The 23,182-nt window shown below is 39.7% G+C and overlaps 1 protein-coding gene across 1 annotated transcript; it reads left to right on the top strand.

Annotated features, from left to right (window-relative positions):
* LOC117662238 (vomeronasal type-2 receptor 26-like) lies at positions 1-23,066 on the top strand. The gene is made up of 6 exons (XM_034411555.2): positions 1-108; positions 9,254-9,526; positions 12,050-12,901; positions 14,707-14,934; positions 18,894-19,020; positions 22,165-23,066. The coding sequence occupies exons 1-6, from the start codon at positions 1-3 to the stop codon at positions 23,064-23,066; spliced, it is 2,490 nt and encodes an 829-aa protein (XP_034267446.2).
* Positions 23,067-23,182: the final 116 nt, after the last annotated feature.

Genomic DNA, 23,182 nt, shown 5'->3' with positions numbered 1-23,182 from the left:
ATGGGATTCAATTTAAGAGAGTCATTCTTGAGTTTAGATGGGAAACAAGGCCAGTTCCTGAATAATCGTCACTCCAAGAACTTAGCAAATGAAGGAACTTCCATACAGGTAATCCCTAATATCCTCCTCAGTAGCTTCATACCATGATTTGTGTGTCCACACTGCTGTCTTCTTTTAAAGCCAGCCAGCCAGCTGGCTCTGTCCTGAGCTATGAAATGGGACAGTGCCATGATGAAACCTATTCTCCCACTAGTTATCATTCTCTCTCATTACATTGACATTTTGCAACATTGCCCAAATGGTCACATGGGGTAATAGCTGAATGGAGCAAGGATGATCGCAAGGCACCTTGGTTGCAGAAAAGAGGGCTATTCCATGAATGGAGAGTAAGAATTCTCACCAATGGGGAAATACCTTCCCTATTAGCATTTCCTGTGGGCCAGGACCAGGGGTGGTATTCACTTACTTTCTCTACCAGTTTGCAAATGTGAGCATGTGTGCATTCACGTATGTGCCTAGCCTTCCATGCATGTGCTTTGCTGGTACACATGCCTTCTGCGAATGCACCCGGCCTCAAAAACATGTTGTGGTCTGGCAGTGGAGTCGGACAGTAAGGAGGCTGGGAAGGACAATGGGCCAGTCCTGGAGTCAGGGGAAGGCCTGGACGAGGGCTCTGAATCAGAGGCAGAGATGGGGCCAAGGACATATGGGAGCGTTGTGCAGACTCCGGAGCCTCCAGAGGCAGACAGCAGAGAGGCAAAGGAACAGGAGTCTGTTCCTAGTGCATGCATGCAAAGAGCTGCCAGAAGGCAAGAGCAGCTGAAGCAAAAAGGACAGCTCAGGAGTAAGGCCAGAAGATGATTGGCCAGTCCCATAAGGCTTAAAAGAGCATCAACGAGCTGTTGGGTTCTTTGTAGAAAAGCAACATGGATTCCAGTGCTTCTTGTCAGCATCTCTTGAACTTTGTGGGGCTTTTGCCAAGAAAAGCCTTTGACAGGTTGCCGAAGACATCAAAGGTTGGTGATAAGGCCGGCGGACTGGTTATTAAGAATTTTGTTTTGGACTAAGCAGAGAATGAATTAATTCTCAGCTGTTTTAATAAAATAAGTTTCAGGATTGAATTGTGTTTGGTAATCACTACTTGGGCCTCGGTCACAACAAAACGTGCCTAAATAAGATGGCATAGAGCTGGGATGGGTGGGTGGGTGGACAGGCCCATCCGCGTTTTCCACTACCAGTTCAGGCAAACCAGTCTGAACCAGCTGAATACCACCTCTGGCCAGGACCAATGGCTAGCTGGATAAATTTCCCAATCCTTAAGTCACAGTCATGTCAGGACAGGCACCATAGGAAATGTAAAAGCAGAACAGTAAAACAGTAAAAAGACTTAAAAATAAAGAACATCAGGAACCACAGGAGAATTGTGGAATGAACTTAAGTAAATGCTTAAAGTCAGGGGTGTCAAACTCATGGCCCATGGGCTGGAAGCATCACACACTGGCCAGGCCCACCCTGTTTTAGTGAAGGGGGAAAATGTTGTGATATGTCACATGACAACAATGTGACGACATGAGTTTGACATCCCTGCTTAAAGTAGTTACAAATGTGAAAAGAGATTTCCAGAAATGAAAAAAAAAAAAAAGGGGGGGGGAGCAAAGTAGATGTTAGAAAACAAACAAACCTAGACATTGCCAAAAAGAAAAGACAATCCAATGCCAAGAAAGACAAAAAAGACAAAAATCTCGAAAGGGAACTTAACGAGTTCCAAAGAACTGTTAGTAGAGAAAGAAGTTGGAAAATACATCAACATCTATAAAAACACTGAAGATGGAAACAGAAAAGATCCCTAATTCCAAAAAATCCCTGAACTCAGAAGGATGTTCCAATCTCAAATTGGTAAGCTACAGTGGATAGATAGTATCCAATTTAAATGATGTCAAAGGAAGATGGAAAAAGTATACTGAAACACTATATCAGGGATCTCCAAACTTGCCAACTTTAAGACTTGTGGACTTCAACTCCCACAATTCCCCAGCCAGCATGGCTGACTGAAGAATTCTAGAAATTGAAGTCCACGGCAGGGGTGGGCTGCTGGGGGTTCACAGGGCTTTGGGAGAATCTCTAGCTAAGATTCTGTGCAGTTCAGAGAAACCCCAAATCCCACTCCTAGCTGGCCCCGCCTACCCCACCCTGCCCTCACAGGAGTCCCCACACAGGAGGGGATGCAGGTAAGTGCAGGACATGAGGAGGGCAAAAAAAGGGCCTATTGGAAGTTCGGGAAGGCCAGACACAGGCCTCCAGACGGTGTCCAGCTGTTTTCCCCCTCCCGGAGGCTCGAGGAAAGCCTCTGGTGCCCAGGGAGGGAAAAAACACCACCTTCCTGCCGTGGTGCAGGAGGCCAACTAGGCCACGCCCACCATGGCCAAGCCCACCCAGTAACCAAGCAGAGAAACCCTTGCTAAAATTTTTGAAGCCCACCCCAGTCCACAGGTCTTAAAGTTGCCAAGTTTGAAGAGCTCTGCACTAGACAATAGAAACATCAATATCCAAGATGTCTTGGAAGATATTGCTTACCTACAATAACCTATAGACCTAGATCTATAGATTTAGAAAAGCCCAAAAGAACACGACAATATTGCTGAAGCATGCTGGATAATTCAAAAAGTTAAAGAATACCAATAAGTAATCAGTATGTGTTTCACCAATTATAGAAAACTCATTGATTGTTTTGATCATGTCAAGTTGTGGAACATGTTTGGAAAATGAGAATCCCAGAACACTTCATTCTTCTCATGAGAAATTTACTGTATTTTTCAGACTATAAGACACACTTTTTTGTCTCCCAAAAGGGGACAAAAATGTCTGTGCATCTTTTTCTTTTAGTCAGGTTTTTATTATTATTTTTTAAAAAAAATATACATATCATTGTGTGAATAGTTGCATGCCGCTGTAGCAAATTGTTCTAAAAGGTATTTCACTTAAATTTTTTCTGGGGTCCAACTTCAGCTGTAAATCTTTTCTTACCCAGACGACACACAATTCAGCATTTCTCTACTCCTGCACAAACTTATGGTTCTAGCTGTTTCCCGGCTTCATGGCAGCAATTTTGACTGCTGCTGCTCCTAGTCTTCGGATGAGGGTTTTGTCTGAGTCAGAGAGGGGAGATGCAGCTCCCCTTGACCTGCAAGGTGGCTCCTCTTTGCTTCACCACCACTCCAAGGTGGCTATGGCTTCTAGTGAAGCCCCTGACAGGGAGAGTTCAGAATGGACCTGAGAGGTTGCAGATCTCGTACCGAAGGTGCCAGAAGTTCAAACCAGAAGTCTCATGTCTGTGTGTCTTATAGACCAAATATTGCCGAAGCCCTGCCCACCCGCTGGCCAGGTTTTTCGTCTCCACATGCCCTGTTTTGGGGCCTTTTTTCAGCCTTTTTCAGGCCATTTTGGCCCATTTTCAAGGCTTTTTTCAGCCTGTATTTTTGGCTTTTTGGTCCATTTTGGGGGCTCTTTTTTTGGCCCATTATTTAGGAAAAAATGGGCTGAAAAAAGCCTCAAAAACAGCCCCCCAAAGCCCCCAAAATGGGCCAAAAAGCCTCAAAATAGGGCTGAAAAAAAGCTCAAAAAATGAGCTGCAAAAAGCCTGGAACACTGGAAATTCTATTCTATTCTATTCTATTCTATTCTATTCTATTCTATTCTATTCTATTCTATTCTATTCTATTCTATTCTATTCTATTCTTATCCATTTCATGTATTTATAATTCTGTTTACACTTGTATTTGTCATAAAATACATGCTTGATGAAAAATACAAAATAAATAAATAAGATAAATAAATAAATATAAAATATAAACATATTTATTTATTAATTAAATTTCTATACCGCCCTTCTCCAATAGGACTCAGGGCGGTGCACAGCCAAGATAAAAACAAAGCATACAAAATTTAAGAACAGTATTAAAATAATTAAATATTTTGGCCGAAATTAAGATAACCCAATTTAAAATCAATTTAAAATTTAACTCAGGCCAGCCCAGCTTGTTGAAATAAATAGGTTTTCAGGGCCCGACGAAAAATCGGTATGTAGGTTCTGTATGGATAATTTTTGTCTAAAACATTGTATACATATAAAAATGCTTATATAGGTATATGTGCATACCCTCTTATGTGTGCATGATATATGTAATATATCTATGCCTACCCTCACACATATGCGTGTATCTTGTATATACATATGTATTTTATTTCCTTCTATTATAATACTTACAAATTTGGATATAGAGGATAAATGCAAATATTATGCACCAGAATACAGCAAATCTTGCAAGTAGTTTATTAAAACATGCTAAAAGAACAGATAATGCAAGCTGTGTGATGTCAAAACACAGAAGAAAGATTAGAGTTCCCTTTAATCAATGAAAATTCTTTCTTTTTGATTAGTGTTGAGCATGGCTTGATCAGGGACACAATGGCTCAGTGGCTAAGATGCTGAGCTTGTCGATCAGAAGGTCGGCAGTTCTGCAGTTTGAATCCCTAGTGCCGCGTAACGGAGTGAGCTCCCGTTATTTGTCCCAGCTTCTGCCAACCTAGCAGTTCGAAAGCATGTAAGAAATGCAAGTAGAAAAATAGGGACCACTTTGGTGGGAAGGTAACAGCGTTCAGTGTGCCTTTGACATTTAGTCATGCTGGCCACATGACCACGGAGATGTCTTTGGACAGCCCTGGCTCTTCGGTTTTGAAACGGAGATGAGCACTGCCCCCTAGATCTGGGAATGACTGGCACATATGTGCAAGGGGAACCTTTACCTTCCCTTGGTACTCAGGTAAAAAGTAAAGTAAAAGCCCACCTCTGTAGTGTAATGCTGTAATGATGTTGCAATGGTGGTAATGAGTCAACAGGGTTATTTGACTGTTACCACTTTAAGAGATTGTATTATAAGAGAGGCCCTGTTGGGGCGTATCTCTCTCTCTGTGTGTTCTTCCCTGCTGTAACTGCTGATTGATTGTTTGACCTTTGCCTAGTACATGTATGTATATTCTTTTGTAGAGATAAACCACTACTTATTATTACAAACCTCTGTTTGCTATTTTTCCTCCTGGGTAGTCTCACATAGTCATACTGTGCGCACTCTGACAATGTCCCTTTGTAATCTCTCCAAATTTTATTGTTACAGTCAATACAAGCAGTCTTCATTTAATAACTGCCTGTTTAGTGACTAAATTTACAAATGGTGCTGAAAAAAGTTACTTTGTGACTGGTCTTCAAACTTATGATTACCACAGCATCCCCATAGTTATGTAATTGCCATTTATGTGTTTCACAAGCAGTACACATTTATGATGGGAGCAGTATTATTATTATTAGAGGGTCAAGGTTTATAATAACACAGTAAGAGGAAATACAAAATGGTTGTTCATCTGGGAATGGGACTCATTTGGGAAAGGCATGGTGGTTCAGTGGTTAGGATGTTGGTCTTGTTGACTGGAAAGCTGGTAGCTCAGGTTCGAGACCCAAATACTACATGATGGGGTGAGCTCCCATTCTTGCCACAGCTCCTGACAAACTAGAAGTTCAAAATCATGCAAATGGGAGTAGATAAATACTTTGGTGGGAAAGTAATGGTGCTCCATGATGTCATGCTGGCCACATGACCATGGACATGTCTTTGAAGAGTGCTGGCTCAATGGCCTTAAAATGACATGAGCATTTCCCTCTATCAGCGGCAGCAACCAGTGGAGCAGAGGTGGGATTCACTTACCTTCCCTACCAGTTCGCAAATGTGCTTCGCTTGCACAAGCCTCCTTTGTGCATGCGCATGGCCTTCTGAGCATGTGCAGTGCTCATACATTACATCTGGGTGGGTGGGCGGAGCCTCCCACAGTCACCGCTACAAATTCGCCTGATCCAGAGAGAACCAGCTGAATCCCACCTCTGCAGTGGAGTAAAATCCGCAGGGACCTTTTTATCTTTTTTTTAAAAAAAAACTTTCTGCTGCATAAATTAAAAAGAACTTCAATTTCAACAATGGTGGAAGGAAAGGTATAAGAATGGTGGGAAGCAGATTGAGATATTCACAGGATTGTAAGAACATGAACAGCATCACTGAATCATTAGATACTGAACTATAATCATGGTAATAATCTGTACCACTGTATGTCAGCTGAAAAAACTCTAACATTCATCAGAAGTTAACGTGTTAATGTACAATTGTGATGGGTGAATAACTTCAAATCTATGGGTCAGGCTGCCATTTTGTTCAGTGTTCACAAGTAAGAGGAAAGGAAATTCCAATTTTTAAAGTAATGCCACTAAATTCTTTTTTCATATATCTATATTTGAGAAGTTTAGTACAGCGGTGTAGGGTTTTCTGGCTAAGCAGGGGGTTGGACTAGAAGACCTCCAAGGTCCCTTCCAACTCTGTTATTCTATTCTATTCTATTCTATTCTATTCTATTCTATTCTATTCTATTCTATTCTATTCTATTCTATTCTATTCTATTCTATTCTAGTGTCATTCAATCAGGATAGAGATTTGGCACATAGATTTCCAAAACAGGATCATTTCTCAAACCTTCCTTCATAAAAAAGAAAGTTGGAAGGATAGATCCCCTTCTTCACAAGGACAATTTATTGTGAGTTGCATAAAATCATGTAAAATCTAATTTTAATGTACATTGAGATTTGGAAACCGAGAATTCCTATATATTGAGAATGACTATCAAAGAATATTAATTTTGACAATGAGGGTTTTATTTTTTACAGTATCATGAGACAGAAATTTCAATTTGACCAGAACAAAATTATTGTAGTTAAAAATTGGTATAGACCAAATAAATCTATACTATGGTCACTACTGCTAATTCATTGTTATCTGAGACAAATGATAAGTACCTGTACTTTAAATTAACAATTGTAATGCGTTAAAAACCTATTGTATTAGCTGACACCTGACATAGCTTAAAACCTTTTAATACATGTGACTTCAGCAATCCTTTGGTGAAGTCTCTTTTTTTTCTAAAATGACTATTTTGAGTTATGGAATGAAGTGTCCTGGAAGACTGAAATATTCTGATGTTCTTTTGTTCTTGTTTGGAGTTCTTATGTTAAACATTTGTCCATGAATTCTCTTTCACAAAGCTTGATCTGTTTATCCTATGTAGAAAGCAGAGGGGCATTGCTGGCTAATGGTGGAATATATCCAGGGTTGAAATGCTCCTGGTTCAGACCGGATCTCCCAATCCGGTAGTGATGGCGGCAGGTGGTTCGGAGAACCGGTAGCAAAAATCCCTGCCCCCACCATGCCCAGCTGAGCCGTGCAATCATCAGAGGCTTTTTTTTTTTTTTTTTTTACTTTTAAAGCATTTTTTCTTTGGCGGAAAAAATGCTTTTAAAAGTAAAAAAAAAAAAAAAGCCTCTGATGATCGCATGGCTCAGCTGGGATGCTTTTAAAAGTAAAAAGAAAAAAAGTTGGCCACACCCACCCAGTCAAATTACCCCCCCACAGACACACACACACCAAGCCACACCCACAGAACCAGTAGTAACAAATTTTACAATACACCACTGAACATATCACATTAGAGGACAAGCATCAAGTCACCTCTAATGTTATATATGAATTTTTGAGGCCTGCGATGGGCCTCTTGGTGCAAATGTGGGGGCAAAGTAGACATACTCTGGTTTGTTGCAGGCTCTGGCTCCCATGTCAGCAACATTGTTATGTTGTTTCTTCTTGCTTGTGAAAATTGGTTTCAGACTGGGTTGTTGTTTCTATGCAATTATGGGTCTGGCACCTAGTGCCTGAGAAAAAACAGTGTCCTTGTATTTGTATTATATTGGATATAGGTTATTAATAATGTGTTGGTGAGCTGTAAGTAACAACCAGTGAAAAGCATTGTTCTGTGTGTGAGAGAGAGAGGGTGTGTGTGTGTGGTTTGACTTTTAATAGACCCAATACTGTGGATTTTATCTTTCCCTGATCTATATCACATAAAACATCTATACTGTTTCTTCTTTAAAATGAGATGGAATGAATAACCACCAGTACGTGATTATCTATTCTATGTTATAATTATCCAATTAGACATCATTATCTCCACTTCTTTTCCAAAACCTTGAAAATATCAATGTGGAAAACAGAAAGATGAAGAATGCTATTAATTCTTCCTAAACATTCAGTGCTGGGCTGCAGGCAGACAAGAGTTTGTCCGTTGGATCACTAACATATTGTATTGTCCAGTTTGGTCTTGGGAACAATTGAGGGAATCATGGCAGGATCTATGATTTGGAAATATGCATTTGCCAAAGTGAAAACAGGTCCATGTATATACAGAAGGAAAACTTTCAGGCAATATGGTGGCATTTATTGTTTCCTTATTAGCATCAATGCCTGGGTGGTGTGTAAAGTCCATAATCGTAATTGCAATGTTAGTAAACCTCTCCCTATTCTTCATAAATATGTTCAGTCTGGAGATCTCAGAATTGCTGGCATTATTTCTCAAGTCTATGTCTTTTCCAATCCTATTGCTTTCATTCAACATCCTTCTCTGGAAATTCTTGATGACTTTGCGTAAGTCTTGCATTTTTACCTCAGTGTTGAATTAAATTAAATTTCTCAAGATAATCTCTACTATAGCTATCAAACCCCAGTAATCTGTTTAATCGATTTTTAAAAATAAATATTTATACATATTTCACACTTGGAAATCACCCATCTTTCTTACAGAACAACTCTTTAACATTAACATAGAGATGTGGAAACTTTCTGTCAATACTGGCATTCTTCGACTGAATATATGAATGATACCAAAATACTTTGATAACAATAACCACTATAGCATAACCACTAAGGAGAAGGGATAGAACAAGCGCCTAAATTATGTTTGACTTAAATTAGTTTAACATTAGCTAAAATTAGCTACAACTTCTTCTTTTTTGCATTATCGGTACCAGAAGTATCATTCTTTAACCCTTAGTTTCCATCCACTATTATGAAGCTGGTTTGTGATACTGCGAATTCTGCATACACACAAAATTAATTATGCAAATTATATTTACTTAAAGCCAATGCTTAATTGTTCAGAAATATCCAAACAAGAGTTTTTTTGCATTTACTTAATCAAACCGTGATTTTTTAGAAATACAATTGATGAAATGCTTAGCATTAAAGTGATTTCAGCATAAATATAGTTAATACTTTTGGAACCATTTACTTTTAAAACAGCATGCAGTTTTCATTGCAGGGTATTGTTTCAGAGTTACCAACACATTCTGGCCTTAGTTTTTGCTATAAAAGAAATCAATGAAAATCCTCAGATTTTACCCAATGTCACCATGGGATTCAACATCTATAATAGCTACTTCAGTCCAAGCTGGACCTACCTTGCCTCAATGGAGCTTCTCTTTGCTCAGAATAGATTCGGCCCTAATTTTAAGTGTGACATTCAAAACAATCCAACTGCAGTCATTGGAGCACCTGATATCTGTCTCCACATGGCAACCATACTGGACATCTATAAAGTTTCACAGGTAAAGTGTGTTGATGACACAATATGAACCAAGCAAGCCATTTACTGTTCTTGTGGTTGTTTGGATGCAGTTTGTGGCTGAGGGTTGAGAAAGGGTATGATTAAAACATGCAACTAACATTATGCTGGGAGAGAAAATTCTTGAATTCACTTATACACAAAGTTTCCAGTTTGTGAAACCGACCTGCAGTTTGCTTTCATTTACAGGTATGGGCATTGCCTGGTCTTTGTTTTAAGCTTCATCCATGTAATAGCTTCATTTCAAAAATCTGTTTCTGGATCACAAACAATCCATCATTTTAGTCTCAACTCAATTTGTGAAGACTCACTCATTACTTCAAGCACTTGCCTGAAGTAATAACTTTCCTCTAAAGCTAAGAGATACCCATTTTTTTAAGGAAAAGGCTTTAATTCAGGTTTTGATTTTTTTTTATTGATTAAATAATCAGCGTGCACATTTGGCAAGGAGAAGAAACTTTGTGAAATCACACAGCAGGTTGTTATGTACAGAATAGAATAGAATTCTTTATTGGCCAAGTGTGATTGGATACACAAGGAATTTATCTTGGTGCATATGCTCTCAGTGTACATAAAAGAAAAGATACATTTGTCAATAATCATAAGGTAAAACACTTAATGATAGTCATAGGGAACAAATAAGCAATCAAATCCTATTAGAAAACAGTCAATATAAATCTTAAGGATACCAGCAATAAGATTACAGTCATACTGTCATAAGTGGGAGGAGATGGGTGATAAGAACGATGAGAAGATTAATAGTAATGCAGACTTAGTAACTAGTTTGACAATATTGAGGGAATTATTTGTTTAGCAGAGTGATGATGTTCAGGAAAAACCTGTTCTTGTGTCTAGTTGTTCTGGGGTGCAGTGCTCTATAGTGTTGTTTTGAGGGTAGGAGTTGAAACAGTTTATGTCCAGGATGTGAAGGGTCTGTAAATATTTTCACAGCCCTCTTTTTGATTCGTGTAGTATACAGGTCCTCAATGGAAGGCAGATTGGTAGCAATTGTTTTTTCTGCAGTTCTAATTATCCTCTGAAGTCTGTGTCTGTCTTGTTGGATTGCAGAACCAAACCAGACAGTTATAGAGGTGCAGATGACAGACTCAATAATTCCTTTGTAGAACTGTATCAGCAGTTCCTTGGGCAGTTTGAGTTTTCTGAGTTGGCGCAGAAAGAACATTCTTTGTTGTGCTTTTTTGATGACCTTTTTTATGTTAGGTGGCAATATTCCTATATATTAAGAGTTATCCTTTTGCATACAATTACCAAAAGTTTTGGTCATTCAAAATTTTGGAACCATGCACTAAAAGTAATGTTCAGTGGAACATCAACCGAAAAACATCATCACAAATCTCATGATTAACATTTAGGTGGCATAGGGTGTCCAATCTCGATCTAGATTGTATTGTATAGAATCTTAAGCCTTTGAACTCCCACCACATTCTTAAACTTCTTATGTTCTTTGGAGAAAAGTTTTAATGAGAGCTTCTTAACAATGCAAAAGCATTGTTGCACTTGTAATACCAGGACTGTGCATTGAAACATCCATTAAAAACATATAGCAGTTCAAGTCAATTTCCTCCTAAGGGCAGATGTTTTCTACAGCAATACATTCATAATGCTCTCGTGTCCACATGGAAAAAATGGAAATAGCCCAATTTGTTCAAAATCATCATAGGCATGCATGAGTATATTCATGATACATCCCATTTGCTATTTGAAAGATAAAATTATAATTTAGAAAGGATAACACCATTTAAAAAGCCAGTTTGATGTAGCGATTAAGACACTGGGCTTGAAACTGGGAGATGCAAATTTTAGTCCCACCTTAAGTATAAAGCCAATTGAGTGATCTCGAACCAGTTACTCTTGCCCTGCTCTAGGAAGTAGGAAATAGCAAACCACTTGTGATATCTTGCTAAGAAAACTGAAGGAATTTGTCCAGGCAGTCACCAGTATGAACACTATTCCAAAGGTGGGGGAAGGGAGCAATTACCATTGTTCAGGAAGAAAATAGAATAGAATAGAATAGAATAGAATAGAATAGAATAGAATAGAATAGAATAGAATAGAATAGAATAGAATAGAACAGAACAGAACAGAACAGAACAGAACAGAACAGAACAGAATAGAATAGAATTCTTTATTGGCCAAGTGTGATTGGACACACAAGGAATTTGTCTTTGGTGCATATGCTCTCAGTGTACATAAAAAGACAAGATACATTTGTCAAGAATCATAAGGTACAACACTTAGTGATAGTCATAGGGTACAAATAAGCAATGAGGAAACGATCAATATCAATATAAATCATAAGGATACAATCAACAAATTGACAGTCATGCAGTCATAAGTGGGAAGAGATGGGTGATAGGAACGATGATAGTAATGCAGACTTAGTGAATAGTTTGACAGTGTTGAGGGAATTATTTGTTTAGCAGAGTGATGACGTTCAGGAAATCAGTCTTACGCATCCCTCATTCTTCCCTATCATTTTTCTTAGCTGACCTATGGCTCTGCTCCAGTCATGGATAAAGAGACTCAAGCAGTTTTCTTCCAACAAATGTTTCCAAATGAATCCCACCAACATAAGGGCCTCCTCCAGCTATTGCTCTACTTTAGATGGATCTGGGTCGGAGTTCTTGTGAATGATGACCAAGGGGAGAAATTTGTACAGGAGGTGCTCCCCGTGTTTTCTCAGAAGGGCATCTGCTTTGATTTCATAGGAGAGTTCCCCAGTGTAGCTTTTTACAGTGACTTTACAAATGTGATGGATGAAACATACAGAACCTACTCTACCATTGCAAAAAGTACAGCCAAGGTGATTGTCTTATACGGCACGATGCAATCCATGACTTTTTTGAAAATATCAGTGCAGTATGCAGAAGTGGAGGATATATCGGTCAATACGAAGGTCTGGATCATGAATGCTGAAATGGATTTCACATCCGTATCTGTTCAAAGAGATTGGGATGTCAATTTCCTCCAAAATGCTTTATCCTTTGCAGTTCACTCAAAAGAGGTGCCAGGCTTCCAGGAATTTCTACTACTCAGAAATCCAACAGCAGCAGAAGACGATGGGTTTCTAAGGAGTTTCTGGGAGCATGCATTCCAGTGCTTGTTTCACAGCTCTGAACTAAATAAAAAATATGGCACAATCTGTACAAGGAAGGAAAAAATGGCAACCCTTCCAACCTCTGTGTTTGAATTTAGCACAACTGGCCACAGTTATAATATATACAATGCAGTCTATGCTGTAGCGCATGCTTTGGAGTCAATGCATTCATCAAAACTCAAACACAACCATCTTGTGGGCAGAAGAGGACCAAAACTTCAGAACCAACAATTCTGGCAGGTAATGGGCAGAGGAGAAATATGCAGGAGAACTGCAAGTTCAGATAGGCCACATAGAAGGCTCACTCCAAAGGAAATTGGGACATCTAAAGTCCATGTCTACCACCAAGTCCATTCTTACACCATCTTAGGACCACAGAGGACATAGGAAGCAATTGTGTTATTAACACCACAGTCTCCTTATGTTGATTAGACCATTTGTTTGGTCTAAGTTCAAGGCAAACAACAGAAGGGATCCTTTGCATTTATAACATATTCAGTGCCCTCCAAACAAGGAATATCTTGTTGCTATGGCTCAGACACTGAAGGAGACAATGAACCCATAATAATAGAAGCACATAGTTACATAAAAACCTTGGAAATTAATTCTGCCTTTGAATCAGCTCCAGTGTTAGAGCTGTTCATGGTCCTTGTTGGAGATAGCGTCTTACAGTCTTTCATATCCTCATATCCAATTTTATTTATTTATTTATTTATTTATTTATTTATTTATTTATTTATTTATTTATTTGTCAAACATGTACAAGATAACAAGTATAGGTATGAACATAAACATGAACAAAGGAAGTAAATACAGATAAATGGGGACAGTAAGACAGGGACGGTAGGCAGACTGGTGCGCTTATGCACGCCCCCTTTACGGACCTCATAAGAATGGGGTGAGGTCCATGGTAGACAGTTTGAGATTGAAGCTCTAAGGGTTTGAGGCTGTAACAACAGAGTTGGGTAGGGCATTCGAGGCGTTGACCACTCTGTTGCTGTAGTCTTATTTTCTGCAATCGAGTTTGAAGTGGTTTACCTTGAGTTTATATCGATTGCTTGCCTGTGTATTATTGTGGTTGAAGCTGAAGAAGTCATTTGCAGGCAAGATATTGTAGCAGACAATTATGTGTACTATGCTTAGATCGGACTGCAGGCAGTGCAGTTCCAGATTGTCAAAGCCCAAAATTTCAAGCCTGGAGGCATAGAGAATTCTATTGTGAGTGGAGGAATAGAGTACTCTTCTCGAGAAATACCTCTGAACCCACTCAATTGTGTTAATGTCCGATATACAAAGTGGGTTCCAGGTGGATGAGCTGTATTCAAGAATTGGTCTGGCAAAGGTTTTGTATGCCCTAATTAGCAATACAGTGTTACTGGAGAAGAAGCTTCGCAAAATTAGGTTAACAACTCTTAATGCCTTTTTGGCAATGCTGTTACAGTGAGCACTGGGCCTTAGATCATTTGTTTATTTATTTTTTGCTTTTATTATTTTACAAATAACTCAAGGCAGTGAACATATCCAACACACTTTTCTCTCCCCGCCCCCCAGAACAGTAACCCTGTGAAGTGAGTTGGGCTGAGAGAAAATGAATTGTCTCAAGGTCTCCCAGTTGGTTTTTATGGCTAAGATGGGACTTGAATTCACGGTTTCTTGTTTTCTAGCCCAGTACCTTAAATACTAGACCAAGCTGGCTCTCCATATTCCATATTCTCCCTATTCCATATTCTCGATATTCCTTACATTTCTCAGAAAAATAACAACAATGCTGGAAACATATACTGAAATATTAGGCTGAACCTCATTAAGGGAGGAAAAACATTTTTAACATAGTTAACATACACTTTTAATGTATACTACTAACATCTTTCAAAGCCTTCCATTACAGAACAATGCAATCCAATATACAGTATATGTACGTTTTCATCTGTTCCTCTGTTTAAGAAACTCAGGCTAAGACCGAACAAAATGGACTCTGACCAGAAATAGAACGATGAATAGTTCCTAAATATTTTATCTTCCCTCCCTTCTTCTTTCCAATTTAGCTTCATCCTTTCCTAAGAACAGTTTCATTCAATAACAGTGCTGGAGAGAAGATTTCATTTGACAAAAATGGGGAGCTCATTGGTGGATTTGATATTAACAACTGGATCACATTCCCAAACCGATCATTTTTTAGGATCCAGGTTGGAAGGATAGATCCCATGGCTTCCCCAGACAAATTCTTCAACATTTCCAAAGATTCTATCACGTGGCCCAAAAGTTTTAACCAGGTGAGGTCTAACTAGTTGCATTTTCTTTCTTTTAAACAGCATTAAAAACATCCTGGATTCAAATGTATTTCTCAGCTCCTTCTCTGGGAAAAGCCAGTGTTAAAGTTACTCCTTTTTGAAGGCTGATTTCCTAGGAACAGAAAAAGATTCCTACACATCCCATGTTTGTCGTTAGATACAAAACATAAATTGCTACAAAAAAAAAAGCTTCTTCCTCTTCCCCTTCCCCTTCCCCTTCCCCTTCTTCTTCTTCCCCTTCCCCTTCTCCCTCCTCCTCCTCCTCCTCTTCTTCTTCTTCTTCTTCTTCTTCTTCTTCTTCTTCTTCTTCTTCTTCTTCTTCTTCTTCTTCTTCTTCTTCTTCTTCTTCTTCTTCTTCTTTTTCTTTTTTTTGCTTTGAGTGTTTTCTTAGTTATAGACTCTGAAACTTTAGTCAGGAAAATTAGACTGCTGTTCGATCCTAGGTAGAGGCAGATGTAGGATCTCCTGCTTGGGCAGGGGGTTGGACTCAGTGGTGGGATTCAGCCAGTTCGCACCACTTCAGGAGAACTGGTTGTTAACTTTCTGAGCAATTTGGCAAACTGGTTGTTGGAAGAAATCATTAGGGCAGAGAACTGGTTGTTAAATTACTTGAATCCCACCACTGGTTGGACTAGATGACCTGCAAGGTCCCTTCCAATTCTGTTAATCTGTTTACTGAAATGGGGTTTTGGGAGGCCAAAAAGTGGCTGTATTTGCTTTATAAGATGCACCAACATTTCCACCCTCTTTTGGGGTGGGGGTGAGTGCGTCTTATACTCAGTGGTGAAATCCAAATTTTTTTACTACTGGTTCTGGTGGTGTGGCTTGGTGGGCGTGGCAGGGGAAGGATACTGCAAAATCTCCATTCCCACCTCACTCCAGGGGAAGGATATTACTAAATCTCCATTCCCACCCCACTCTGGGGCCAGCCAGAGGTGGTATTTGCCAATTCTCCAAACTACTCAAAATTTCTGCTACAGGTTCTCTGAATTGCTCAAAATTTCCGCTACCGGTTCTCCAGAACCTGTCAGAACCTGCTGGATTTCACCCCTGCTTATTCTCCAAAAAGTATGGTAATTGTTCTTTAAATTGCCAATTCACAGATAGGATTTTACAATAGTTTGTTTTCTCTGAATTCATTCTCAGGCTGCCATCCTAAATGCGATTAAAAGGCAAAAAGCCCAGTAGATGTAGGATTTTTGTTTTTTAGAAAGAAACTGGAAGCAAAATATGTATGAAGATCTGAAGAGGTTCTTTCTTTCAATGAAATGTCACATGAAACTTATTTTCAGATGTTAAAAAAAAAAAAAAAGTGTCCCCTCACTTGTAAGAACAAAGCAAATTGACTATGTGCTTCACTTTTTTCTGTTTGGGTACTCCTCTCAGTCTTTTTCTTTTCAAATGTCAGGAGAGGCCAAAATAATCTGTCTTCTGGCTCATGTGCTTCCAATCTAAGCAATGGAAGTGACTACTCTGGGGCTCTCTCGTGGTGTGCTGATAGCCTTTAGCTGGCTACTTTGCCACATTCTGCAGTATTACCTTCACTATGAAGTAAAGCAGAGTTGAATTCCAGCAGGTTCTGACATGTTCTGTATAGGAAATTTTGAGTAGCTCAGAGAACTGGTAGAGGAAATTTTGAACTGGCAAATACCACCATTGGCTGGTCCCAGAATGAGGTGGGAATGGGGATTTTGCAGTATCCTTCCCCTGGAGTGGGGTGGAAATGGAGATTTTGCAGTATCCTTCCCCTGCCATGACCACCAAGCCACACCTACCAAGCCACGCTATGCCCACCAAACATGCCCTTTACCAAAATCTTTGGTTAGATCTGGAAAGGAGTTCTCCTTAGCATACTCTACAAGTGTGAGCCATAGGAAGATGAGAAACATCTCTCTATTAGGTGGCTAAATTTCTGATCAGTGTTGCAAAGGAGATGTCATTTGCTTTCTACAGGGCATTGGCCAGTACCTTTGGTGATCTGGTGATCTTAGTCTTTCAGGCTAGGCCCTATGGCATGAGTGCCGGAAGTGGCACACAGAGCCATCTCTCCAAGTACACCAGCCATCACCCGTTGCTCTTCTGGGTTCCGGGTGGGTGCACATGTACGCACCGGGAAGCTGAGCTTCCAGTTTCCAGCACACTCATGCGTGCTGGCCAGCTGGTCTTTGTGTGCGCATGCACACCAGAAACTGGAAGACCATGTGTCTGGCGTGCACATGTGCGCCGGAAACTGGAAACTCTGCTTCCCAGCATGCACATGCACGCCAGGGAACTGCTCTTCCGGTTTCCAGTGCTTCCCGCCACCACACGTGCTCCTGTTTCTGCAGTCGGTGCCAAAAAGATTTGCCAACACTGGGCTAGGCAATTGCATAGCATGAATCAATCAATCCCAAAGAGCACCAAAGATAGAAACTCTTCAATGTCAATATTGAGGAAGAAGTCTGAGAGAAGCCTTCTTTTTCATCAGTCACCCATAATGACTTGATGCCCTCCAAGTGGCTTCATTCATCAGCTGAACTTTTTACTTCGGACTTTTAATATCTGTCACCTCCATTCCACAAAAGGCTTTGCTCTAGCAAATCTACACTGCTTCTCACAGGACTACAATAAAATTGCAAATTAAGCTTTTTCCCACCGCCAAATAAATTACAAATGAAAAGGTTTGCACATGTAACGACGGAAAAATGAATGCTAATATACGCACAACATTGTAGCTGTGGTTTATGTACATAGTAGAGGGGTCAAAATGTGCAAAACAATGGTCATGAAATCATGATGAAAGCACTGCCTTTTTGTACAGACATGGCACATTGGCACATGTACAGGAGGCATGGGGCACCAGATAGCAATTTGACAGAGAAGCAGATTTTTTAACAGATTAACAGAGTTGGAAGGGACCTTGTAGGTCATCTAGTCCAGCCCCCTCCCCCCACTCAGCAGGAGACCCTACACCATTTCTGACAAATGGCAGTCCAATCTTCTTGAAAGTCTCAAGCGATGAAGCTCCCGCAACTTCCAAAGGCAACTTCTGTTCCATTGGTTGATTGTTCTCACTGTCAGAAAGTTCCTCCTTATTTCTAGGTTGAATCTCTCCTTGTTCAGTTTCCATCCATTATTCCTTGTCTGGTCTTCAGGTGCTTTGGAAAATAGCTTGACCACCTCCTCTCTGTGGCAACCCTCAAATATTGGAACACTACTATGATATCTCCCCTGGTCCTTCTCTTCACTAGACTAGCCAGGCCCAGTTCCTGTAACCGTTCTTCATATGTTTTAGTCTCCAGTCCCCTAAGCATCCTGGGTGCTCTCCTCTGCACTTTTTCTAGAGTCTCAACATCTTTTTCATAGTGTGGTGACCAAAACTGGGTGCAGTACTCTAGGTGTGGTCTTACTAGGGCTTTATAGAGTAGTATTAGTACCTCACTTGATCTTGATTGTTAATGCAATTTAGGATTGTATTGGCTTTTTTGGCTGCTGCTGCACACTGCTGGCTCATATTTAGTTGGTTGTCTACTAAGACTCCAAGATCCCTCTCACAGTCTGGTTTCACCCAGTTTATATGTGTACTTTTGGTTTTTCTTACCTACATGTAGGACTTTACTTTTCTCTACATTGAATTTCATTTTGTTAGATAGATGCTAAGATTGTTCTTCCTAGTAGAAGACCTTAGCTGCAAAAATCATCTGCATTGATCTGATATAGAGATTGAAGGATGAAGAACACTTTGGCTTCTGGAACCAGTTAAAGAAACATTAGGGTACACATTTGAAGAAGGGTGGATATTCCATTGCATCATTGCAGATCAAGTATTCTTTTCTAATAAAGTTGTTATAATAGTTCAATGGAAGTTATGACTCCATGCCTAAGCTTTAAATTCTCCAGCAAGATAGAAATTAGTCAAAAGCTTTTTAAAAATCTTAACAATGTTCTCAATTTTTGGATAGGCACATCCCCTTTCTTTGTGTAACGATCCTTGCCAAACAGGGCATAGCAAGACTAAGAAGGAATCAAGACCATTTTGTTGCTATGATTGCCATCCATGTCCAGAAGGGAAAATTTCAAACAAAGAAGGTAAACAATTTTTTAGAAGTAATGGAATAAGCTACCTTATTAATAGGGCTTTTTATTTTGATTATTTATTTATTTTGATTATTTATATGACTACCAATGTCATACAAGTGACTCTGGATAGTGTACAAAGATTAAAACATAAAGTCCCCTATGTATGGAAATTCCCTTGCATTTAAAGCTATTCACAGTGAAAAGGATTGTGTAAATACATTACATACATATTTGTAACCAAGAACAATATATAGATAATACATAGTATGTGATATCCGAGGTAGAATGAAATGCATGGAAGGTAAAGGCTTTGGGTATGGGCCAACGTTTCTGGCTCTCATATTTTCTCTAATTCTCTTTTTTATTAAAAAAGTTTTACAAGTACAAATTTTCCCATTCCCCCCCTTTCCCTCCCTAACCCTCCCTAACCCTCCTCTCCTCCCATGACTTCCCCAAGGTGAAATCCAAATCCAAATCATATTATATCATACTTTACCGCCTGTCTATTCTGCCCCCTATATACTATACATTTCTACACAACATTCAACTAAAAGCTATCTGGTACTTCCTAGTTTGATATTTATTCTGCACATAATCTATCCATTTCTTCCACTCCCGTGCATAAGTCTCTTGAGTCCGGTCTTTTAAGTATGCTGATATCTTCGCCATTTCTGCAAAACCTTCAAAGTCCATTCTTCAATAGTAGGCATAACATCCCTTTTCCAATATTGCCCAATCAGTAACCTAGCTGCTGTCACCATATACAATATCAATTTTATTTCACCCTTTGAAAAGTCCTTAACTATACCCAATAAAAGCAATTGAGGAGAAAATTGGAGTTTTTTCTTCAGAACATTTTGCATAACCCACCAAATTTTTATCCAGAAAGCCTTCACTTTCTTGCAAGTCCACAATATATGATAATATGTAGCATCCAAACAATCACATCTCCAACATTTTGGTTGAACATTTTCTCTAATTCTCAGTAATCCTCAGTGAATATGATTTCATATTAAAATGGTTAAGTTGTCAGGGTATGTAGTTTTAATAGCTGTAAGCTGATGAAAGGTTGTAAGCGGAAGCAACTGAAAGCTGATGCAATGGGAATGAGGCAGCAGCGTTATTGCCACTTTAAGAAGCTGGATAAGAAGCTGCCTATATAAGGGAAGCCATTAGAGGGTGTTCCCCTTCTCCTCATGTTCTCTCTCATTGTGTATCTTATTGCTCTCCTTGTGTCAGTATCTGTATGATAAGGTATTTAACACATATACAGTCAGGTCCAGAAATATTGGGACATCAACACAATTCTAACATCTTTGGCTCTATACACCACCACAATGGAGTTGGAATGAAACAAACACAATGTGCGTTAATGCAGACTGTCAGCTTTAATTTGAGGGTATGTACATCCAACTCAGGTGAACGGTGTAGGACTTACAGCAGTTTGAATATGTGCCTCCCACTTGTTAAGGGACCAAAAATAATGGGACAATTGGCTTCTCAGCTGTTCCATGGCCAGGTGTGTGATATTCCCTCATTACCCCAATTACAATGTGCAGATAAAAGGCCCAGAGTTCATTTCAAGTGTGCTATTTGCATTTGGAATCTGTTGCTGTCAACTCTCAAGATGAGATCCAAAGAGCTGTCACTATCAGTGAAGCAAGCCATCATTAGGCTGAAGAAACAAAACAAACCCATCAGAGAGATAGTAAGAACATTAGGCGTGGCCAAAACAACTGTTTGAAACATTCTCAAAAAGAAAGAATGCACCGGTGAGCTCAGCAACACCAAAAGACCTAGGAGACCACGGAAAACAAGTGTGGTGGATGACCGAAGAATTCTTTCCCTGGTGAAGAAAACACCCTTCACAACAGTTGGCCAGATCAAGAACACTCTCCAGGAGGTAGGTGTATGTGTGTCGAAGTCAACAATCAAGAGAAGACTTCACCAGAGTGAATACAGAGGGTTCACCACAAGATGTAAACCATTGGTGAGCCTCAAAAACAGGAAGGGCAGATTAGAGTTTGCCAAACAACATCTAACAAAGCCTTCACAGTTCTGGAACAAGATCCTATGGACAGATGAGACCAAGATCAACTTGTACCAGAGTGATGGGAAGAGAAGAGTATGGAGAAGGAAAGGAATTGCTCATGATCCTAAGCATACCACCTCATCAGTGAAGCATGGTGGTGGTAGTGTCATGGCGTGGGCATATATGGCTGCCAATGGAACTGGTTCTCTTGTATTTATTGATGATGTGACTGCTGACAAAAGCAGCAGGATGAATTCTGAAGTGTTTCGGGCAATATTATCTGCTCACATTCAGCCAAATGCTGCAAAACTCATTGGACGGCGCTTCACAGTGCAGATGGACAATGACCCAAAGCATACTGCAAAAGCAACCAAAGAGTTTTTGAACGGACAGAAGTGGGATGTTATGCAATGGCCAAGTCAATCACCTGACCTGAATCCCATTGAGCATGCATTTCACTTGCTGAAGACAAAACTGAAGGGAAAATGCCCCAAGAACAAGCAGGAACTGAAGACAGTTGCAGTAGAGGCCTGGCAGAGCATCACCAGGGATGAAACTCAGTGTCTGGTGATGTCTATGCATTCCAGACTTCAGGCTGTGATTGACTGCAAAGGATTTGCAACCAAGTATTAAGAAGGGAAAGTTTGATTTATGATTATTATTCTGTCCCATTACTTTTGGTCCCTTAACAAGTGGGAGACACATATGCAAACTGCTGTAAGTCCTACACCGTTCACCTGAGTTGGATGTACATACCCTCAAATTAAAGCTGACAGTCTGCAGTTAACGCACATTGTGTTTGTTTCATTCCAACTCCATTGTGGTGGTGTATAGAGCCAAAGATGTTAGAATTGTGTCAATGTCCCAATATTTCTGGACCTGACTGTAAATCTGTACATATTTAGCTGTAGACAAAACCACTGATAATTATCTAAAGACTCTGTGTGCTGTGTGCTGTGTTTTGCTCCTGGGTTTATCTCATAATACTAGTCATGCTGCCTAAACTCTGACATAAGTAGTTAATGTCACTGTTGATAATTAGCTTCTCTCTCAGAGTTATGCAACTCAAAGACTTGATGAATGAAAATCAATGCACAGAATTGTTGTTTTATTTTTTTCAGATATGGAAGACTGTTCTCATTGTCCAGAAGGTCATTATTCAAACCATGATAAAAATGCATGCATTCCAAAACACATCACTTTCTTATCCTATGAAGAACCCTTGGGGATCAGTTTAGCTATTTGTGCTCTTTCTTTTTCTTTTATCACAGCTCTGGTGCTTGGGATCTTCATTAAAAACAAATACACCCCTATTGTCAAAGCCAACAACCGTAATCTCACCTACACTCTTCTAGTTTCTCTCCTCCTCTCTTTTCTTTGTGTTTTATTATTTATCGGGAAACCTGATAAGGTTGTGTGTCTCCTTCGACAACCAGCTTTTGGAATCATCTTCTCCATGGCAGTTTCTTGTGTCTTGGCCAAAACCTTTGTTGTGGTCCTAGCTTTCATGGCCACCAAGCCTGGATCTAGAATGAGGAAATGGGTGGGGAAAGGAATGGACAGTTTCATTGTTCTCTTTTGTTGCCTTATTCAAACCACTATATGCATCATATGGCTGGGAATTTTTCCACCATATCCAGATTTTGATATGCACTCAATGTCTCAAGAGGTCATCATGGAGTGCAATGAAGGCTCAGTCACTATGTTCTACAGTGTTTTGGGTTTTCTGGGTTTTCTGGCTGTGATCAGCTTTTCTGCTGCTTTTCTAGCTAGGAGGTTACCTGACAGTTTCAATGAAGCCAAATTTATCACCTTCAGCATGTTGGTCTTCTGCAGTGTTTGGCTGTGTTTTATTCCAACCTATCTAAGCACAAGGGGAAAATATACATTGGCTGTGGAGATCTTCTCCATGATCTCTTCCAGTGCTGGATTACTGGTGTGCATCTTTTCCCCAAAGTGTTTTATCATTGTGATGAGACCTGAGCTGAACAATAAACATCAGCTAATGAAAAAAAAGTTTTAAAAATGAACAAATGAACCATTTGTCTGGAGTGATGTAGGGTTTTCTGCCTAGGCAGGGGGTTGGATTAGAAGACCTTCAAGGTCCCTTCCGACTTTATTATTCTATTCTATTCTATT

The sequence above is a fragment of the Pantherophis guttatus genome, chromosome 4 (assembly GCF_059756535.1).
Source record: "Pantherophis guttatus breed Tessera chromosome 4, ASM5975653v1, whole genome shotgun sequence".
Classification (NCBI taxonomy): domain Eukaryota; kingdom Metazoa; phylum Chordata; class Lepidosauria; order Squamata; family Colubridae; genus Pantherophis; species Pantherophis guttatus.
This window is presented reverse-complemented; position numbering and strand designations above follow the sequence as displayed.

Coding starts and splice junctions, on each gene's coding strand:
- LOC117662238 (XM_034411555.2), top strand. CDS start 1: ATGGGATTCAATTTAAGAGAGTCATTCTTGAGTTTAGATGGGAAACAA. Junction 9,527..12,049: donor ACATCTATAAAGTTTCACAG/GTAAAGTGTGTT, acceptor CATTTTTCTTAG/CTGACCTATGGCTCTGCTCC. Junction 14,935..18,893: donor GGCCCAAAAGTTTTAACCAG/GTGAGGTCTAAC, acceptor ATTTTTGGATAG/GCACATCCCCTTTCTTTGTG.